The sequence below is a fragment of the Ambystoma mexicanum genome, chromosome 13 (assembly GCF_040938575.1).
Source record: "Ambystoma mexicanum isolate Mex_15411 chromosome 13, UKY_AmexF1_1, whole genome shotgun sequence".
Classification (NCBI taxonomy): Eukaryota; Metazoa; Chordata; class Amphibia; order Caudata; family Ambystomatidae; genus Ambystoma; species Ambystoma mexicanum.
This window is the reverse complement of record NC_090938.1, coordinates 50,997,925-51,019,585: the sequence shown is the minus strand read 5'-3', so window position 1 is coordinate 51,019,585 and position 21,661 is coordinate 50,997,925. Positions and strand designations below refer to the sequence as shown.

The window sequence follows — 21,661 nt, the reverse complement described above, 5'->3', positions numbered from 1 at the left end:
TCTAATCAGAACATACAAGGACAAATAGATACAAAGCAGAGCTTAGTTTTGAAAAGCAACTGTGAACGCGCAACTCAAGCAACTGTGAACGCGCAACTCCAAATATCCACATTTTATTAAACATTTGGCTGGTGGCCCTAGGGTAAAATAGCATTTTTAAGCACAGAGAAAGACCTGCATGTTATGCAGCTATCTAAATAACAGCATTGGTTCAGTCATAAATAAAGTAAGGGTGAAGAGAATGAAGAGGGGACAAGGATAAACACACCACTCGATGACCAGCCTCTGCGCCACAGCGAATCATGCACTTACCTGGCACGGTGAGTGACAGCTGCTCCCCGATGTATCCGAATCCCCCGACGAGGAGTCCCTTTCATCTAAAAGCCGAAAGAGAAGATCAAGGGGGGTGCACCCACTTACGATGAAATGGATTTGAGGGCTCTGCCACTTTGTCTTTCAAATATCTGGGTGCCACTGATGTGTTTACTAAGTAAAATTGAGGGGCCTTGAGGGGTGGGCACTAGTAGCTTGGGGGCCAAGGATCCAGAATGAATTATAATGTAATTACAGAGAGAAACATTTGTTTTGCCTAGAATCACACTATGTTTGGTTGTCAATACCGGGTTTTGACTACAGGACTCCACGATAAATAGTGAACTATTTAGCCACTGGATGACATTTCCGCGTCTTAGCAGCTAGACTACATTTATTGAAAATAATAACAGTTTACGTGTTTTAAGCGCTTTTCAACCTGAGCAGAAAGTCAAATAATGATACCCGTGCAAAGCAACCGTCCGTCCTGTCTGCAAGTTAATGGGTGAACGGTATTTTTAATTAATGGCCAAGTTATGTTGGCAAAGAAAGGACATTAGCAATTGTGACTTCAAGAGATGAGGGGTTGTCCTTCACCGAGTGTGGTGATGTCATATCCCCTGCCGCCATCTTGCCTAGATACTTGGTATTGTCCAATTTGACCTACTCCCATTTGGCCGCATCTTTTTGACCGAATTCGTTAGATTAAATGGTACCTTTTAATAAAAAATTAGCTGTGGGGTGGGGTAAGGGAATAGGATGTGGTGGGGTGGTGTTCCGGGTGCGAGGGTCTTCCCCCTTATAATGGGGGGGTTGCAGGGGTCTCCCTCTGCAGTAGGTCAAAAAACATTAGGTCAAGAAATGTAGGTGAAATGGGCAGTAGGTCAAGTTTTTTTTAGGTCAAACAACCCATATCCAGTTACACTACTTCCCCCGCCACCTTGAAGGGCGACCTTGGAAGGTCGGGAGCTTACCATCACCGCCTTCAGAGCTTGGACCATCACACTTGCTTCCGGTTTCCTCCCTGAATTTTGGGGTTTCTGGGAATGCTTTTCTCCATGTTTGCAGGAAAGCCTTTCTGTGAAAGAAATGTGAAACGTGAGCAAGGTCAAAATGCATCAGTTTCAGGAAATTCTCAAAGTATCTTCACAATCTTTTCGGATCTTGGCCATGATAGGATATTCCATTTCACGTCAATTGCAGGGAAGGGAGAACCGAAGAGGGGGGGACACCAGGCCGGAAGACTTAAGGAGGGGGCTCTGTCTGGACAACATTTAGAACTTTGTGAAGGTGCTTATACAAAATAAATGACAAGAAAAAGAGTGGTAAATACTTTACCGATTTTGAGGGACAGCTTGAAATATCCAACGATTAGGGCCGCCATGTGCAGTAGGAAGGCGGCGGCTGCAATGGCCGCTGAAACCAGAGTGTCCTGGCACTGAGTGTGCGGCATCTTTGGGAAGGCGGGCTTGACACCCCTTAAGTGCTGGAAAGAATGAGAATAGATCTATGTGAGTATGACATATGACAAAAGGGCCCATTTTGGGAGTGTCTGATGTTCAGAGTTGAATGATATAAGGTTTCATTTATCCTGAGTTATGCATATTATTTTTCATATGTTTTGAGAGGCCCTAAAGGTGCATGTGTGGGCGGCAGAAGAGGCCAAGTGCTGCCTGTGGGACTTTTGGGGGGCTGTTCAGAAGATCGGCAGCTCGGATAGTTTGCGGCGCGTGAAGCGGTTGACAGCTGGTTGCCGGAGGATACTGAATCAGGAACACGTGATATGGATGGGAAAACATGAAACCGCAGGCTAGCTGCCTTTTTATGGTTGGCCAGTTTATGGCCACCCTGATTTATGATTATGGAGCTTCCAGATGCATTCTGGGACATGTGTGCCGTTACCACCATTTTATATCTTCATGGCAAACAGCCTAGAGTTTGTCAGCTAACCCATGACAAAGCTCAGTGCGATGCACTCCTTAAAGGTGTGATGTGGAGGCACCCAAGGCCACTACCTCAAATATTGCGGGCTCGTAATCTTAATTCCCGAGAGGAAATAGCTACCTTTGGGAGGGGGAATCCCCTAACATGAAATATTCAAGACTGGAGACCCACTGTTTCACAAGAATAACAGGTTACAGTTCACTTGGCAGCACGGGTAATATTTTCCTGCATGGATTCATAAATGTCATCAGTTGGTTACATGAAATCCCATTTCAATCACACCTAAGACTGGGTGATCCAATCCCCACTGTTTCCTCCTCTGGTCACTTGTAGACCCCATTGCTGGCAATTGCCCTCCTCTGTTAGATCCCTGAACCTGTGTTTTTCTGCTCCCTAACCTGGTTCTTGATTGTAAAGTGCTCTGCTGCTTCCCAAACCTAGGTCTGCGCTCAGTTAATACCCCAATAATGATAATAGTATGTGAAACTCTACAATATTGTTGTCATTGTATGCAAAACGTATGTGCTGCTTCTGGTTAACCTGGGCACAGCACTTGATGGTGTTGGTTCAGTGTCTATGTTTCACAAAATGTCCAGGTGCCCCTGTTTCGAGGCAAACTGCGCCTTCTTTCCCGTAGACCATTTGATAGGTAAACGCAGCACCAATATGTTTACTGTTGGACCCGAAAGTAAGAAATGGCCGACGCATTGTGACTAGCTGGCCATTAGTCTAAGAAAAAGAATACTTGCCCGTAACTATGGTCCCCAAAGATGTGTGGTGAGTACCCTTCCAACACAACCTACCTGGCGATGTGCACAGCTTTTACAATGGGTACAAAAAATGCATTGTTGTTCATGTGCAAAGTATTGGCAGCTGCTGGCCTTGTCAGTGCATTAACAACTAATCAAAGTGCATCAAAGTGTTGCATCAAAGCGTATCAAAGTGCGTCAAAGTGTGTCAAAGTGCATCAAAGTGCATCAAAGTGCGTCAAAGTGCATCAAAGTGCATCAAAGTGCATCAAAGTGTTGCATCAAAGCGCATCAAAGTGCGTCAAAGTGCATGAAAGTGCATGAAAGTGCATCAAAGTGCATCAAAGTGCGTCAAAGTGCATCAAAGTGTTGCATCAAAGCGCATCAAAGTGCGTCAAAGTGCATGAAAGTGCGTCAAAGTGCGTCAAAGTGTGTCAAAGTGCATCAAAGTGCATCAAAGTGCGTCAAAGTGCATCAAAGTGTTGCATCAAAGCGCATCAAAGTGCGTCAAAGTGCGTCAAAGTGCATGAAAGTGCATGAAAGTGCATGGAAGTGCATTTGCAATCAATCACGTTTTAGAACTCTTGGTCAATCTCTGGTCAAATAGCTAAATTATTGCCCATTTCCATATTGACTCTATTCAGTGCATTATTTGTTCTAGGTGGGGGGTCAATAATAACAATATGAATATATTTTGAAGACAAGTGGCCAGAATACAGCTCGCTGAGGCTCAATAATTGTAGAGGCAGCAAAAGGAAGACCATTGGTGAGGTGTACCGTGCAGGGCTGCAGGTCCTCAATCCAGGGTATGTTATGTTATCTTACATTTGTATAGCGCCGCCCTCCTGCCATAGTTTATGGCATTGATAGGCGCTTCGCCTGTCAGAGAGGCAAACGAGGAGTATGTTAGAACAAAGGGTACCATTGTTCTATTAAAACGAGATGATACTATACGAGTACCTCGGACAGATACTTTGTGTACACGCTGGGACCTCTTCTGGGTGTGGACCTCTTCTGTGTGCTCTCAAAGTGTGGGGTGTGGACACTCCTACTGGGTAATTTGGGGGACCAAAAAAGCCTATGCTGGGTGCTTGTTGGCACTGGCCGGAGGTAGAGGATTCTCTCCAGAAGCCTCAAAGCTGGCATGAGTCCCTCAGGAGGTTTGGGGAGCATGGGTGCCTTGGGGCAGGGGGTGTGCAGGTTTTTGGAGGGAGGTAAGGGGTGCCTTCTGGAATGTATGGGTATCTCCTAGGGTTGGTAGGTGCTTTTGGATGGTGCCTGGGTGCCTTGAGGAGAGCGTGGACCCTCGGTGAGTTGGGGTGCGTAGGTGCCTCATGGGGCAGAGATCCGGTGCCCTGGAGGAGATTTTACAGGTCAGGGTAGTGCATGGCTGTCTTGAGGGCGTGGAGGGGGTGGGGGGCTATGCTTGTCTGCGGTCAGACTGTGGGTGTGTGCCTCATGGATGTGGGGGGCGTGTGCTTGTGGGAGGTGTGTCAGCGCCTGGAGGGTGCACGGATATGTTGTAGTTGCGCAGGAGTTGGGGGTGCATTTAGGCGTATGTACGGGTGCAACTGGTGTGTAGGGTGCGCATGTGCATTGGGGGTGGGGTGGGAGTCATGAGGTGGCTTTCACGCATTTGCAAGTGTTGTGTGGGTGCCTCGGTGGGCAGTGGCGGAACTGCAATGAGTGGGCTATGCATGGTTGGGCGGGAGTCTTATGGGTGCGAGGGGGCGGGCATGGCCACAGCAGGCCCATCAGGGCCTCTGTGGCCATGCAGAAGCACCTGCGTGGGGAGTTTGGGGTGCGAGCGTGACCCCAGAGCCTGGTGTATGGTAGCTCGCAGGTTACTTGGAACAGCTGGGCTCTAGGGTTACTGTCAAGTTTTAAAGGCGACCTCATAGCAGGAAATAATTGCAAGGTATATCCGCGTCCGCAATGCACGGATATTTAAAAGCCGTCTCCCTCAGGCCCACCTCCCTTTGCTGCCCACAGTGCGCACTTACCCAGCCTCCACAGGACCCACCTCGGTGAGTGTGTAAAATGTCCCCCGCAGGCAGCGCGCGCGCACTTTCCGAGGCCTGCGTCTGATTGGCTGTGAGCCACAATCTTCATTTCCGAGTATGGCCCGTAGGCTGCGCAGCTCGGGGAGATAACAGCCCAGCACTAGATCTTATCGGACCGAGAGGAAATTGTAAAGAAAGACGAGCCAGCAAAAACGTTTTTCGCAATTAAAATTCTAGAAAACGCGATCTTTTTTCTGCATCAAACTAAAAACCAGGACATCCCAATAGACCGTTACATTTAACGTTATTTTAAGTTTAAAGCAAACCTAGAATAATCCACAGTGTCCATATATGAAACTACCCCCCACCCTAGTTAGACTGTTATTACTCTGGGTTTCTTATGCATGTTTAAGACTGCGGAAATAGACACACGTGTTTAACTCATACAGACACCCTCGTTGGCTCTATTCACAGCAGTTTGACTGCTTTCCTTCAAACATACAGAAATCATTCTCCAAGGATGCCTGTGCTTTGAGGACCGGGTACGCTCACCCTGCGACCCAGCCCTCACCCTTCTAAAATGCCCCAGAAAGAAGAAGCAAAACAGCCCCAGTAATGCCATGGAGGAGACACGTTACAACCATTGTATCCTCACATCCAAATCTCTGGGCTGTCAGAAGGACTATGTGTGGTTTATTTATTTATTTATCTTGCAATGTATACAGCGCACCTAACCCAAAGGCATCTCACTCATAGCTGTAAACACTTTAATGTGCAGGTGAAAAAGGAAACGAGCACCGAGCCCAGCATGCATTGCGCCCTTAGTGAGCGAAGCACACAGCACATTCATCACACACACACATGTGTTTGTTTGTTTGTTTGTTTATTTATTTGGTAATGCACGCCAAACCCTTGGGTAGGCGGGCGCAACAGTGTACAAGAAATCTTAAGCTTATTACAGTATTTGGCATGAGTATAAAAAACACATAGGCAAAAAGAAAATATATGCAGGAATATATACAAACATATTTACAAGTACAGGGCATATCTTAGGATGTCCGAGGCACTCTAGCAAGACTATCTAGAAAGGCAGCTACATGGTCAGGTTTATAGGTCAGGCTATAAACCTAGGTATCATATATAAGGTAGGTAGGTAAGGATGCAGACTCGGCTATTTTTAGTATGGAAAAATACAGTAAGCAAAAGGTCTGGTGTGGGCCAAGGTAGGAGTAGGCTAGGTGTTGGTCAAGTTATGTGTCATTGGCACGCAGCCATTTGATTATCTTGTGTCTGAATTTAGGGTACGGTTGTTCAGTTCTAAGGTCGAGCGGTAGCTTGTTCCAGCAGTGGGCAGCTTTGACAGGAAAGCTAGTTCCACCCGCGGTCGAGCGTTTAAACCTTGGAATCTCTAGTTTAAAGGTGTTAGCAGATCTCGTGGGTCGCATGGACGTTTTCCTAGTGATTTTTTCTATTAGGTACGGGGGGCTAGGTTGTTCAGACATTTAGAGGTGAGGGAAGCTGTTTTGAGTAGGATTCTATCCTTTATTTGTAGCCAATGAACCTCTTTCCTAAGTTTAGTGACGGGCTCTCTGTAAGGGATGTTTAGTGCTGCTCTCAGGGCATTGTTCTGCCATCTTTGAATTTTGTCTGTGATGTATTTATTGGCTCCTGAGTACAGGGCATTGCAATAGTCTAACCTAGACATGACGAGAGCATTCGCTAGGGTGATGCAGCTAGCACTGGAGAGGTACGGTCTGGATGCCCGGATGAGTTTGCAGGTTTAAGTGGTAGAAGAGGCGAGGGAGTTGACTTGCTTCTTGAGAGTGAGGGAGGAGCCCGGATAGAATCCAAGGGTTTTAACCACAGACATCACCTTGATAGGGTTGTTATCAATGCTGAAGGATGTGTAGTTTAGGCTTATTTTTTAGATATTAGCTTCAGAACCTAGGATTAGTATCTCAGTTTTATCGTCATTCAGGCAGAGGCCATGTGAGGCCATCCATGCCTGAATGAGGGTGTATATCTTGTTCACCAAGGCTGAGTCTGCCTTGAAGTCGCTCGAAAGGGGTATGAGGATCTGGGTGTCGTCTGCGTAGTTCGTGTATGTGACACCCAGTCTGTTCAACTTGTCAAACAAGGGCTTGGTGAAGATGTTGTACATGGTGGGGGAGACACAGGATCCTTGTGGGACGCCACGGGTTATTTTGATGGGGTCAGCAGTGTCGGAGGTGGAGAAGACTCGCATAGTACAATTAGCTAAGAAGGATTGGACCCGGGCTATGGCATCTCCGGTGAAGTTGGCAGCAGATTCGAGGTGGTTGCATAAGACTGCATGATCCACCAAGTCGAAAGCTGCCGACAAATCCAGTAGGAGGAGAAAGGTTGTTTTTCCATTATCCTTTAGTTCCTCAATTTGTGTCTTGAGGTCTAACAGAGCTGTTTCCGTGCCATTGAGTGGGCGGAAGCCAGATTGCCGTGAGCCAAGCAGGAGGTTAGCTTCCAAGTAGTCCTGGATTTGTATGTAAGCGGCTCTGTCTAAGATCTTAAGTAGAAACGGCACAGTGGTGATGGGTCTGTAGTTGGTAGGGATGGTGGGGTCCAAGGTTTGTTTTTTCAGTAATGGATGGACCCATGATTCTTTAAGGTTGGTGGGTACCGTGTTGGATTTAAAGGAGGAGTTTATAAGCTTGGAAATGAAGGGAGCTAGGTCCCTAGCTGCGTCCTTTATTATCTGTGCTGGGCAGGAGTCGCCCTTGCAGTTAGAAGGTTTGAGGGAAAGTATTATTTTTTCAGTGTCGATTATGGAGATAGTCTTGGATCTGAAAGGTGCGGTAGTCTTATCCTCCTGAGGTTGGGGTATTTGTCGGTCCAGGGGTGACAGTGTGGCCTTTTTTTTGCAATTTTGCATTGTAGCGAGGAGATTTTGTCAGAAAGGGCGTTTTGTATATTAGTGCACCAAACTTTGTTTTTGGGGGCATTGTCTATTGGTTGAATGGGGGATTCCAGTTCGCGAAGGATGGCGAATAGCTCTTTAGTATTAGAGCTAGCTTTCGCGATCCTGTCGTTAAAGGTGTTCATCTTGGTTTTGATTATTTCTTTTTTGTAAAATTTGGCAAATTCATTTAGGTTGTTTTTGTTGTATTCAGTGGGTGAGTGGCGCCAGATGGATTGGAGCTTTCTTTTTTGTAATCTTAGAGATTTGAGGTGGGGCGTAAACCAGGCATTTAGGTGGGCTTCCTGTTTATCTTTGCGCAGTTTGATTGGAGCAACTGCGTCTAGTGCTTTGCTCATATCGTCATTGAAAGTATTTACTAGGGCGTCAGGATTGTTACTTTCCAGTCCAGATATGGCTGGAAGGAGGAGGGGGATAATATTTTCAGCAGTTATATCCTTCTTACTTCTGGTCGGGAGTGGGGGGACCATGTTGTTGATTTTATGGCTAAGGAGATCTCGTGTGGCGGAGAAGGTTATTAGATGATGATCAGTCCATGTTTGCGGAGCAATATCGGTGATGCTGATGTTGCAGTTCAGTTCAGTTACCCAATCGAGGGTCCTTCCTTTGATGTGGGTAGGGGAGAGGACTTTTTGTTGAAGACCGTGGTCCTTGAGCAGAGCTGCAACTGACTCTGCATGTTTATTGTCAGTTTCATTAAAGCAGAGGTTAAAGTCTCCCATCAGTAGGGTTTGGGAATGGTCTTTGGTGTTGTTGGCTATAAGGCTAGTTAGATCGTCTTCAAAGGTGCCTAGTGGCCCAGGGGGTCTGTATATCAGAAGGATTGAGAGCGTGCGGTTGTTAGAAAGGGACATTTTGGCTGTAAGTATTTCACAGGATGGGTAGGAGACTGATGTGGCCCGTCTGATGGGATGGGTAGATTTGAAGATAATGGCTAGTCCACCGCCTCTGGCATTTAGCCTGTCAGCTCTGAGAATTTAGTATTTATCAGGCACTGCTAGCATTAAAGTTGGTCCTGCAGCCTCGTGAAGCAAAGTCCGGGTTATGGCCAATAGGTCCAAGTTGTCATTATTTAGGATGTCAGCAATTTCTGCGGCGTGGGCCACCACTGATCTCGCGTTAATGAGGGATCCTATTAGCGTTAAAGAGCTATTAGGTCTGGTAGTTAGACAAGTTTTAGGTGGTACAGTATCTAGAGTTGTACGAGTTTTAGTATAGGTTTGAGCGCCGGTATAGATGGATTGCTTGGCTAATCGAGACAAGTTTTTTGGCTGGGTATTAATGCGTCTATTGGCATTATTCGGGTGGTTACTTGCAGGTTCATAGATACTAGGTAGTCTGGACCTGAGTCTCTGGTTTCTATCCTTAGGAGGGCTAGTTTTGATAGTAAAGGCCATTATACTAGATATAGCGGTGATGAATATTAGGGTCAGGGTGACTTTAATGAGGCAGGTAGGGGACATTTTCTGTCTATGCCAGGAGCATACTGTTGTCATGCCTGCGCCATGAGCGCATACATTTACTATCAATATGGACCTTATTTCCCATTTGCGAGACTTTGGTGCTTTTCTATTTTTCCCAACAAACTACACTTACCACAATGCACTTGGCTATAACCATCTTTTCCTGGCCATTCCTATTCGCCATCTTCGGAACTACAATCCCCAGAAGCCCTAGGGATCTCCTCTGCTTCCACCAGCTCAGGAACAGAGAGGGAGGTGGCCGATTGTCTGCTGGTGTGCTTAGCCCGGTGCGACCAATTAGCCTGCCTCTGTGCTGGCTGGGCGGGATAAAAGCAGCTGCCTGCAGGAGCTCAGTCTCTTGCATTAGGAGTCTTTCCGGCACCTTGTTGCTTTGAGCTACGGATCTTGTATGCGGTTCCTCCTTACTCCGGCTTTGGATCCAGTGCCCTGCCGGGCTCTCTACATTGCAGCCGATCACGCTCTGCTGCCTTCCTGCCTCCGCCTGTGCCCTTCCGGGTTTCTGCCTTGCAGCCGATCACGCTCAGCTGCTACCGTCCGCTCTGGTCTTCCAGGCTCCTGCCCTGCAGCCTGCCGCACTCCGGCTGCCTACAGCCCTTGTCCTCTGGGCTCCCTGCTCTGCAGCCTGCCTCACTCCGGCTGCCTACAGCCCTTGTCCTCTGGGCTCCCTGCTCTAGAGCTTGCCTCACTCCGGCTGCCTACAGCCCTTGTCTTCTGGGCTCCCTGCTCTGCAGCCTGCCTCACTCCGGCTGCCTACAGCCCTTGTCCTCTGGGCTTCCTACCTTGCCGTTTACAGTCCTCTGCAGCCTTCTACAGTCAGCGGCCCTGCTCCTCTGGGCTTACTCCTTGCTGCCGGTCCTTCTGGCTCCTTGCCGCGCAGCCCACTTCTCTCCGCTGCCAACAGCCCTTGTCCTCGGGGCTTCCTACCTTGCAGCCGATCACGCTCCGCTGCTGGTTACCTACAGCCTTTGTCCGCTGGGTTCTCAGCCTAGCAGCCCTCTACAGTCCTCTGCAACCTTCTACGGTCAGCGGCCCTGCCCCTCAGGGCTCACTCCTTGCTGCCCGGCCCTTCTGGGCTCCTTGCCGTGCACCCTGCTTTACTCCGCTGCCCTAAGCCCTTTCCCTCTGGGCTCTCTACCTTACAGCCCTGCTCCTGTGGGCTTGCTCATTGCTTTCCTGCTCCTCTGAGCTCTCTACCTTGTTCCCTACTGTCCTTTGCTATCCAATCCTGTTATTCAACTTTCCCTTCATTTCCTTCTGCTAGTTTGCTATCAACTCCCTTTTCCTAGATTTGTCTGTAAGTATCTTCTCTTGTACAGTTTGTAGACCCTTTTGTACAGAGCTTGTCTGTTGGTTTCCATCAGGCAACCTCTGCCCCTTCCCTTGTCTCGTTTCTACGTTACAGACACCCATAGCTGTTGTTCCAAGCCATGAGCAAACAGCGTGGGCCTCTGTTATAGCAAACTGTGCATTACTTTCAGCTGTGTGTGTACTTATCTTTCCACCTTACTTCGGCACATCCACCCGAAACCCTTCCTGGGTGTTCTGTGCCTCTCTTTACAGGGTGTCATTCCGTGACAACTGTGTGCTGGCGTCTAGATGTTTTAATTTGGGTAGCAGATACGTTCAGTATTATGCCTAAAACACTAATGACTGGGGAGTATAGTGAGCTGACATTCAGTACATTTAAATTGTGGAAATGCAGTGAAGGTGTTCAAACATACTGGCATCTAGATTTGATTTTAGCACAAGAGGCCTAAAACACTAGTGTCAAACATGAAGACAAGATGTAACGGAGAATAGGGACATTCTCATGTTTCCAGAATACTCTGTGATGTGTTTGCCTTCCACTTTCTCAGGGGGGTCTTTTGAAAGAGTCCGCATTGGGCCTGATTCACAGAAGTGTTTTATAATGGTGCAACCTCATTGAAAAATGCTCTCTGAATTAGGCCCTAGGTGTGTACCAGACACCTTGGAATTCATCTTGGAATTCATACCTTCTGGGGGCACATTCGTCATGTGCTTAGTGCAGCTTTTGATCATGTGTTTTTCTCAGTAGAAGTACAACATTCTTACTATGACTGCAATACATGAGAGAGAAAGAGTAAGACAGAGAGGGGAAATAAAGCACAGAGAGAGAGAGGGAGAGAGAGAGAGAGAGAGAGAGAGAGACAAAGAGAGAGAGCGCAATAGAGAGAGACAGAGACAATGAGAGAGAGAGTGAGACAGCGAAAGGGAATTGAGCACAGAGAGAGAGAGAGACAGAGAGAAAGAGCGATATAGAGAGAGACGAGAGGGACAGGGACAATGAGAGAGCACAGAGAGACACAGACAGAGACAAAGAGAGTAAGAGAGACAGAGAAAGAGAGAGAGTGAGACAGAGAGGGACTAGAGCACAGAGAGACAGAGAGAGAACGATAGAGAGAGACTGAGAGAGAGAGAGAGAGAGAGAGAGAGAGAGAGAGAGAGAGAGAGAAAGAGAGCACAGAGAGACACAGACATACAGAGACAATGAGAGTAAGAGAGACAGAGAAAGAGAGAGAGTGAGACAGAGAGGGAATAGAGCACAGAGAGAGAGAGAGAGAGAGAGAGAGAGAGCAATAAAGACCAGAGAGAAAGAAAGAAAGAAAGAAAGAAAGAAAGAAAGAAAGAAAGAAAGAAAGAAAGAAAGAAAGAAAGAAAGAAAGAAAGAAAGAAAGAAAGAAAGAAAGGCACAGCGAGATACAGAGACAATGAGATAGGGGGAAAGAGAGTTCAGTGAGAGACAGACTGAGACGATGAGAGAGAGAAACAGCACTATATATTGGGTACATCTAGTCAGGGCTGGCCCTAGGATTTGCAAGGCCTTGGGCGGCAAAATATGTGTGGGGGCCCCCTTATTTGAATCGCAGAAAATGATGTCGCAAAATTAATCTTTAATATGTGTGGAAATCAAATAAACCGACGATTAGTGTATGCATTTTGACTGTTAATATAACTTAGCGAAGCAAATCATATTTACTGGGAACTTATTAAAGCAGTCAGATTGAGCAATTCTGCAGGTCTTCTAATGTTATCACTGGGGCTCCAGTCCAAAAACAAGTGGGGCGGGGCTCATTAACATGGGCACAGGGACTGAACGTATATAAAAGTGAAATACGCAAATTTAATTCAACTGGCCTTCCCAATAGAAGAAAATTCAAAATAGAAATGAGCATCGTCTTTCACAAAATGAATCCTCAATACGCGGAAGAAAAAAAAAAGCCAGAGGAGATTTTCCTAGAACGCTGCTGGCAAAGTATAAAAGGTGTGCACCTTTTAACCCAAATATCTATATTGAAATATTCCATTAAAAGCAAAATACCAAAACAAGACATGTGCTTTGAAGACACTTTCAGGTCTTGTGGGTAAGTGTGTGCCCAGATAACTCGAGGACCTGGGTTCCAATCCTGGTGGATGAACACTTGAGCAAACATACCTTTTCTGCATTCTGGCCTCAAAAACACCCAAGGTGGTGGTGTGCACACTGTGAAAAGAGTGCAGGGATGTTGTCAACCCACATGTACCCTCAAGTCGTACCCTAAAAATCAGCAAAGGACCAGGGAGAACAACCTCTTCAGAAGCTTCATTGATGAACCTGGTAAAGCATCATATCCTGTTTCCTCACCCCCCCATCCTTCCCCTCCTGAGCCCAATGTTTGGCTTTCAACAATACTCTTTTTATTTAATAAATAGGACTTGAAAAGTACACACATTACCATTAAAGTACTCCAGAAACATAGGAATACCTATAGAAATGTTAAACAGAAAGACTATAACTGTTGGGTTATTTCCCTGATATTAAAGACTACAAATACCAGAATGCAAATCAGCAAAAGGTTAAAAAATGGTTTGTAGGCTTTCTTTCGAGACTAAACGACTCATAACAAATGATAATGTGAAAAGGTAACCTGGATGTTTTACATGATATGATATGATATGATACGATGTGGCATTTATAACGCGCTTATTCACAAATGTTTCAAGGCGCGACGAGGCAAGGGAGGGGGAACAGAGGGAAGACACAGACAACGATCCTACTAGGCCAGGTGTCATTCAGATCGCGCAAGTGCATGGGAAGGGGGAAGGGGAAAAGTGCGGGGAGAGGGAACAATTCAGTACATGGGATAATAGAATAAATAAACAATAAGTAAAGTAAGGGTAAGTGCAGACAACAGGTGTCAAGTGCTGGTGCTGGGACTGTAGGGATTCAGAAAACAGTCCCTAAGTGCGGGGTTGCCAGGCAGGCAGTGCAGGTGTGCGACTGGCAGGGGAGGGGACTTGGGCCCGAGGTCAGAGGATGGCCAAGTAACCAGTGCAGTTTCAGTTTCAGCCAGGAAATTCATCAGGGGACATGAGTAGAGACAGTAGAAGCAAAGAGAAAGGATTCGAGGTGCTTCCCGAACTGGAGATGGTTCTCCTCAAGTTTAAGGGAAGCAGAAGGCTGTTCCGAAGGGAGGCCCCGGCTGAAGAAAGAGATCTACCACCAACGTGATGCTGCCCGGTGAGTGAGAGAGAGAAACTTGGGAGCGTGCATTTGACTGAAACAGAGCAGGAGAAAAGACACTGATTTAAAGTTGCACAAAACAGAAAGTGAGATAACGTGTACGAAGGACAGAAAAGTGTGACAGATAATTAGAATAAGAGAAACAGAGAGAAGAAGGTTACACTAGAAGGAAGTTACTCTAGGGGTGCGGGAGAAAAGAATAGTGAAAGAAAGCCATTTGAACAGTGCAAAGAAGGAAACCTGGAATAAAGACATTTAAAGTGTGCAGCGTGTGCACGGTAAAGCGACGACAGTGTGTCAAGTGTGCAGGAAGCATGAGAAAGAAATGCACAAGTGCAAGGGTGCACATTAATGGAAAAGAAAGTATGTGAGGTGCGCAAGAGACAAGAGACACGATAAGAAACCAAAGCAAGGTGCAAGACTGCACAATGGAAAAGAGGAACAACAAAGAAACAGCAAAGGGAAGGTGCAAGTGTGCACAATGGAAAAGAGGAACAGCAAAGAAACAGCAAAGGGAAGGTGCACGTGTGCACGAGGAAGAAGCAAAGGAGAACAAGAAGGGGATCAGGAAGCACCTGAAGGTGAAAGGTTTCAAAGGAGGAGCAAGAAATAAAGAGAGGGGTTACAGATCAGAGTGGTCATGCCTAGGAGAAGCAAAGAACCAGGCGGTTTCGAAAGTCTCTGATTGTACCCCACAAGTGAAATGTGTGCGAAAAAACTGTATCTGAAAGAAAAGGCAACATGAGAAAAGAGGGGCACAGGCCATAGACAGCAAGCTCTGTGGCTCTGTAAACTTTCAAATGGAAGCAAGACAACATCTCCGGAGGACAGCTCAGGGGCAACGTGCTCGCCTTGGAAGCAAGACGACACGGAGCAACACAGGTTCCATCATCCACGGGTCCACGCTTAGAAACCTCTGTGTATTAAGCGTGTTATAAATAACCTATCATATCATATCACCCTGGGATGGTGTGTGAAAAAACAGCATCTGAATGGAAAGGTACATCCTGATAAGCTGAACTTGTGTTTTAAACCTAAAGGGGTCTAAGCTTGGGGAAAGGAAGCCTGAGAGGCCTAACCAACTGAAATATGCATTATTTCATGATATTAAAGGAAAAGCAAAGTGCACCCTGACAATGCTGAATTTTGTGTTGGAAACTGAAAGGGGCCTGAGCCTGGGGAAGGGAACCCAGAGATGCCTAACAAAGTTGTAGACTTGTTTTTGTAATTTTGTGTTGGAAACTGAAAGGGGCTTGAGTTTGGGGAAGGGCACACCTTAGAGGCCTAAAAAAGTTAGAGAGTTGTTTTGGAGTGTTGAAAGGATTGAGGTTTGGGGAAAGGAACCTTAAGAAGTTTCAAAAGCAACTGTTAAATGTATTTATGGTGTTTGGAACTTGGACAAGTTGAAGCTTGTGAAAGGAACTCCAAGGAACCAAAGACGCTGAAAGTATTTGAGACTATTGCAAGGGCTCTGAGGACAAGGTCTTACGAACAACCCTTTTTGATTGAACTTATTTTTGTGACATTGACCAAACAGCATCCGGTGAGAAGACGGCCTGAAACCAACCTGGGTTTCCAATTTTCTGTCGAACCACTGTTTTCTTCCTTTTTAAAGACATCCTATCCCATTTTTGTAAAGGGTGAGGGCAAGCATAGATTTATACACAGACAGACGTTTATTTTGGACTATTAGACAACTACAGCCCTTAGAAACATCAGTTAAGGGAACCATCCCATTACAGTTAGGGCCAGTTAGGCATTACACCAACCCAGGAACCTTAGTAGATAAAGGTTTTGAAACAAACATATTTGAGTCTGTGTCTATCTTGGTACCATGCCTGCCTCGCAATGGATATAGTATAGCGGAGTGGTTGCGTGCGGTCGGCACGTTGTGGAAAGTCTCTTAATGAAGGCGAGAAGCCTTAACAAGACCACAATCAAGTGTAGAAGTGAATAATGAACAGAATGGATACAGTGTAGGAGAGGAGAGTCGTCGTGTGCAGTCAGCACATTGTCGAACTTCTTAGACTTTCCTTAGTTGCGTCAGTTGAGGGAAATTCCAAATTAGAGATAGTGCAAGCTAGGCTTTACACCATCCTGACCTTAACTAAAGAAGTTCACTGTTTAAAACTTAAACCTTTGTTGTCTGTGTCATCTCTTGATACTATGCTTGTCTCAAACGCTTCATCAGAACAAAGGAGTAGTGAGTATCAGTGATGGCTCATCCGAGTGTTCTGAGCTCAGCTGTGAATACTCTTAGTTGAGAACAAAACACTTGTGTGGGTCTGCAGCGTTCAGCAATGTCATGGGCAGGACCTGACAATATCACAGGAATGAGTATCAGTGATGTCTCATCCTCATAACACAGGAGTGAGTATCAGTGAGGGCACATCCTGAATGTCAGTGATGGATCATCCTCATAACACAGGAGTATCAGTGAGGCTCATCCTGAGTATCAGTGATGGCTCATAACACAGGAGTGAGTATCAGTGAGGGCTCATCCTGAGTATCAGTAATGGCTCATCCTTATAACACAGGAATGAATATCGGTGATGGCTCATCCTCATAACACAGGAGTGAGTATCAGTGAGGCTCACCCTGAGTATCATTGATGGCTCATCCTCATAACACAGGAATGAGTATCGTAAAGGCTCATCCTGAGAATCCTTTTTTTAAATTTGTATTATTAAGTGCATTTTGATACAGTTAGTACCTTTTACACTAATCACAATTAGTCCATTTAATAAAAACACCCAGTATGAAAATCATTATTAAAATATTTAATTTAATTTTACATTTATGAAGCGCTCACACAGCCCGCAGGCATCGAGGCGCTGTTACAGGAATTGTTTATTTTTCTTAGTTGCGTAATTGTGTTTTTTTTTTGTTTTTTGTCTTAGTTACGTATTTATAACATGCTTAAACACTCAGAGGTTTCTAAGCGCGGACCCGGGGATCAAACCTGTTGTTGCTCCGTGTCGTCTTGCTTCCAAGACACGCACGCTGCCGCTGTGCTCTCCTCCCGAGACAAAAATATCATTAAAATGTCATTACAAAATAAAAAGCAAAAACATAAAATCAATAATCACACAAAGCAATCAGTCAATCAGGGACTTTCCAGTCCAAAGCCAATTTCATGGCCACCCGTTGCCTTACATAAAATGCAACCGCAGTGGTCACCAAAGGTTCTGCATCAAATATTGTGCCCCAAAATTGATCTGAGGAGTTGGAGTGTGTTTCACTATCGGCCCTGTTATATTCTGTGCTAAGTGCGCCACACTGAGTCGAAATGTGGCGTGCCGTTTCCACCTGCCTAGAGCATAATCTGCATACTCTTTCGCCTCTAGGTAAGCCTGTCCATGCCCCTGTGTGTTCTAATGTGGGAAGCGTTTGGAGGCGGACTGCCAAATTAATCTTACCAACATCGGGGGGATGGAGTTTTACCAGGTAGGACTTTGGCTGATCAAGTATAAAAGCCTGGTGGGTATGGGCATCAAATTTTCGAAGGCCGGCCAGATGGTCTAGGGCGATGCCTGCGTCATAGCGTATACATTTCTCTCAATCCTTGCCAGATTGAAATCCAGCTAAGACTCTGGAACATTGCCCACGCCAATCTCAAATTAATAGCGCTTCACCGTCCTCTCCAAGTACCTAAGCCAAAAACTTTTTGAGAATCTCTTGGAGTGCCCCGCCGCCCTGCCCAGGAGAGTATCGACACCTAGACAGCCATAGTACATCTTGGCCGAAAATGTACTGGCTGCCGTTTTCCAGAGCGTCAGTAGAGAAGGAAGGCCCAGCTCCAACCTGATCGTCTCCAGAGGCACCCTCGCTGGTACTCCCAGTAGGGACAGCAGAATGTTTGCCTCCAATCTGGGGAGCCACTCTACTGCCCTTAATCGGAATACCTTCAATGCATAAAGCATGCCTCGAATAATTGAGACCCTATAGGCGATATTTTTGCCTCTATTGAACGCCCACCCTGGGAGTCAATAACAGCCATTTGTACCAGGCTCTGTTTGAGATCCCCACTGGCAAATATGCCAAGGATAAACAAGATCTAATGGGGACTCCCAAGTACCTATACTCTCAAACCTGCTCTAACTTCACTCCCCAAGCCTCCATTTAAAAGAAGGAGCTCCATGTGCTACTTTCCCACAAATCATTATTTTAGTTTTAGAGGCATTCGGATTGAGGCCGTGGTTGCTTGCAAAGGTATGTAGGGCATTAAGGGAGTGTATGGTCTAAAATCACTGTATCGTCAGCGTAAAGTAGGCATGGGAGGGGGCCCATTCCATACCATGGTGGATGATTCTCAATCGCACTAAGCACCATTGATAGCTCAGATGTATACAAGTTATATAATAAGGGGGGGCCAAGGGACATCACTGTTTCAACCCCCGCACGGTGCTGAGCGGACACGACAAGTCCCCTTCCTGAGACAATCTCACCTGGGTGTCACTATAGTGTGCTTTGATAAAATACAGGAGAGATGGATCTATGCCCCATGCTTCCAGCTTTCCCCAGAGTTTCGATCTAATTACGTTGTTGAAAGCTGCAGAATAGTCGATGAAGCATACATATAGCACGGATTATGGTCTTTCCATCGAAGATTTTCCATCGAAGTTAAGTACCATCAAAACATTTCCATTGAAAAAATATGCATCGAATGCATCTTTTTTTGGGTGGGGACCCCCCTGAAACACCAGTTTTTAACCATTAAAAATACACCAAAACAAAAGTAACCATTTACCCCCTCCACCAAATTATGCATTCGATGCATATTTCTTCGATGGAAAAAATTTGATGGACTTAGCTTCAGCCTCCCTAACATGCCTACTTACCAGGGAATCGGCCATGGGTTCTCCCAGCTCTCCCCCAATTGGTTCCCCCTCTCGTCCATAGAGCTTTTCTATGTGCTGGGACCATTCTTCCTCTGAAATGTCCACCGATTCCTTGGCCTCCATACCCGCCCCATGACTCCGAATGAGATGCCAACAGTCATGGGTTTTTCTGAGGCGGTTTATGAATTTCCAACCTTGATCATTTAATGAGAATCTGTGCCCTCTAAGCCAGTTTTTATAACTAGCCCTAGCTGCTGAAATGGATTGAGCTTTCTCGATCCGGTCAGACAACGACTTCTCTTTATCCTTCGCACGACCCCATTCAGTTATTTTTCCTTTTATAAATGCCAGAATCAAAAACACCCCCTGTTCGGCTCTGTTGATTCTGCTTAAGGGTGTCTGCGGTCTTCAGGATAGACACAGGACCATAGCTCTCCCATAGCTCTCCCATTTCTCTTCCAACGCCCCCTTGCATTTCAATTAAATTTCCCATAGGTCGTAGCCAGAACGACCCAAGGCCACGTTAAACTTTTCAGTACTGCCCGCGGAGCATCGCAGCCTGCTCCCCTGGATGTGCACGGATGGGTTACACATTAGTCTGGCTGTTCATGGTCTACGTGAACCCTCACAGCTCAGAAAGAGCATGACATGGCTGCTGGCCTCAGTGGGCTTCAGCAGCAGTTTGGGGACTAACTGAGTATCAGCATGGCTCATCCTCAGAACACAGGAGTGAGTATCAGTGACAGCTCATCCTCAGAACACAGGAGTGAGTTTCAGTGATGGTTCATCCTCAGAACACAGGAGTGAATTTCAGTGATGGCTCATCCTCAGAACACAGGAGTGAGTTTCAGTGATGGCTCATCCTCAGAACACAGGAGTGAGTTTCAGTGACAGCTCATCCTGAGACACAGGAGTGAGTTTCAGTGATGGCTCATCCTCAGAACACAGGAGTGAGTATCAGTGACGGCTCATCCTCAGAACACAGGAGTGAGTTTCAGTGATGGCTCATCCTCAGAACACAGGAGTGAGTTTCAGTGACGGTTCCTCCTCAGAACACAGGAGTGAGTTTCAGTGATGGCTCATCCTCAGAACACAGGAGTGAGTTTCAGTGACGGCTCATCCTCAGAACACAGGAGTGAGTTTCAGTGACGGCTCATCCTCAGAACACAGGAGTGAGTTTTAGTGACGGCTCATCCTCAGAACACAGGAGTGAGTATCAGTGACGGCTCATCCTCAGAACACAGGTTTGAGTATCTGTGATGACTCCTCCTCAGAACACAGGAGGGAGTATCAGCGATTGTTCATCCTTAGTACATAAGAGTTAGTATCATTGATGGCTTATCCTCAGAACACAAGAGGGATTATCAGTGAGGGCTCATCCTCAGAACACAGGAATCGTATCAGTGATGGCCGATCTTGAGTATCTGTTATGGCTCATCCACAGCCACAGGAATGTGTATTGGGGAGGGCTCATCCTCAAACACAGGGATGAGTATCAGTGAGAACTCATCCTCAAAATACAGGGATAAGTATCATTGATGGATCATCCTCAGAACACAAGAGTGAGTATCAGTGAGGGTTCATCATCAGAACACAATAATGAGTTTCAGTGAGGGCTCATCCCGAGCATCAGTGATGACTCATTCTCATAATACAAGAGTGTGTATCGCTGATGGCCCATCCCCAGAACACAAGAGTGAGTCCTGGTGAACTCTCATCACGGGAGTGAGTATCAGCATGGGCTCATACCGAGTATCGGTGATGGCTCATCCTGAGAACAAAGGAGTGAGAGTCAATGAGGGCTCATCCCGAGTATCAGTGATGGCTCATCCTCAGAACACAGGAGTGAGTATCAGTGATAGCTCATTTGCAGAATACCGAGTGAGTATCAGGGGTTGCTCATCCTCAGTACATAAGAGTGAGTATCAGTGAGGGCTCATCCTGTGTATCAGGGATGGCTCATCCTGAGACGACGGGAGTGAGTGTCAGTGATTGCTCAAACTCAGTACATATGAGTGAGTATCAGTGAGGATTTAACCTGTGTATCAAGGATGGGTCACCCTCAGAGCAAAGGACTGAGTATCAGTGATGGTTCGTCCTCAGAACACAGGAGTGAGTATTGGAGATGGCTCATCCTCAGAACACAACAGTGAGTATCGGTGACAGCTTATCCTCAGAACACAGCAGTGAGTATGTGTGATGGCTCATCCTCATAACACAGGAGTGAGTATCAGCGATAGCTCCTCCTCATAACACAGGATTGAATATCAGTGACGGCTCAGCCTGAGATACAAGAGTGAGTATCAGTGATTGCTCTTCCTCAGGACACAGGAGTATCAGTGAGGGTTCATCCTGAGTATCGGCAATTGCTCGTCCTCAGAAAACAGGAATGCATATAAGTGACAGCTCATCCTCATAACACAGGAGTGAGTATCACTGACAGCTCATCCTAAGACACAGGAGTGAGTATCAGAGATGGCGCATCCTCATAACACAGGAGTGAGCATCAGTGATGACTCATCCTGAGACACGGGAGTGGGTATCATTGATGGCTCATCCTCAGAACACAGGAGTGAGTATCAGTGGCGGCTCATCCTGAGACACAAGAGTGAGTATCAGAGATGGCTCATTCTCAGAACACAGGAGTGAGTATCAGTGATGGATCATCCTGGGAGATGGGAGTGAGTATCAGTGGCAGCTCATCCTGGGAGATGGGAGTGAGTATCAGTGGCGGCTCATCCTCTGAACACAGGAGTGAGTATCAGTGACGGCTTATCCTGAGACACAAGAGTGAGTATCTGAGATGGCTCATCCTCATAACACAGGAGTGAGTATCACTGACAGCTCATCCTA

The 21,661-nt window shown here is 46.4% G+C and overlaps 1 protein-coding gene across 1 annotated transcript in view; it reads right to left on the bottom strand.

The window, feature by feature from the left end:
* Positions 1-21,661, bottom strand: part of LOC138520829 (uncharacterized) — a 48,896-nt gene that overhangs the window by 8,098 nt on the left and 19,137 nt on the right. The window contains exons 2-4 of the mRNA XM_069633173.1: positions 1,651-1,798; positions 1,287-1,390; positions 313-377 (exon numbers count right to left, since the gene is read on the bottom strand). Of these exons, the coding sequence (XP_069489274.1) occupies positions 313-377; positions 1,287-1,390; positions 1,651-1,798 (317 nt within the window). The remainder of the gene's footprint in view (positions 1-312; positions 378-1,286; positions 1,391-1,650; positions 1,799-21,661) is intronic.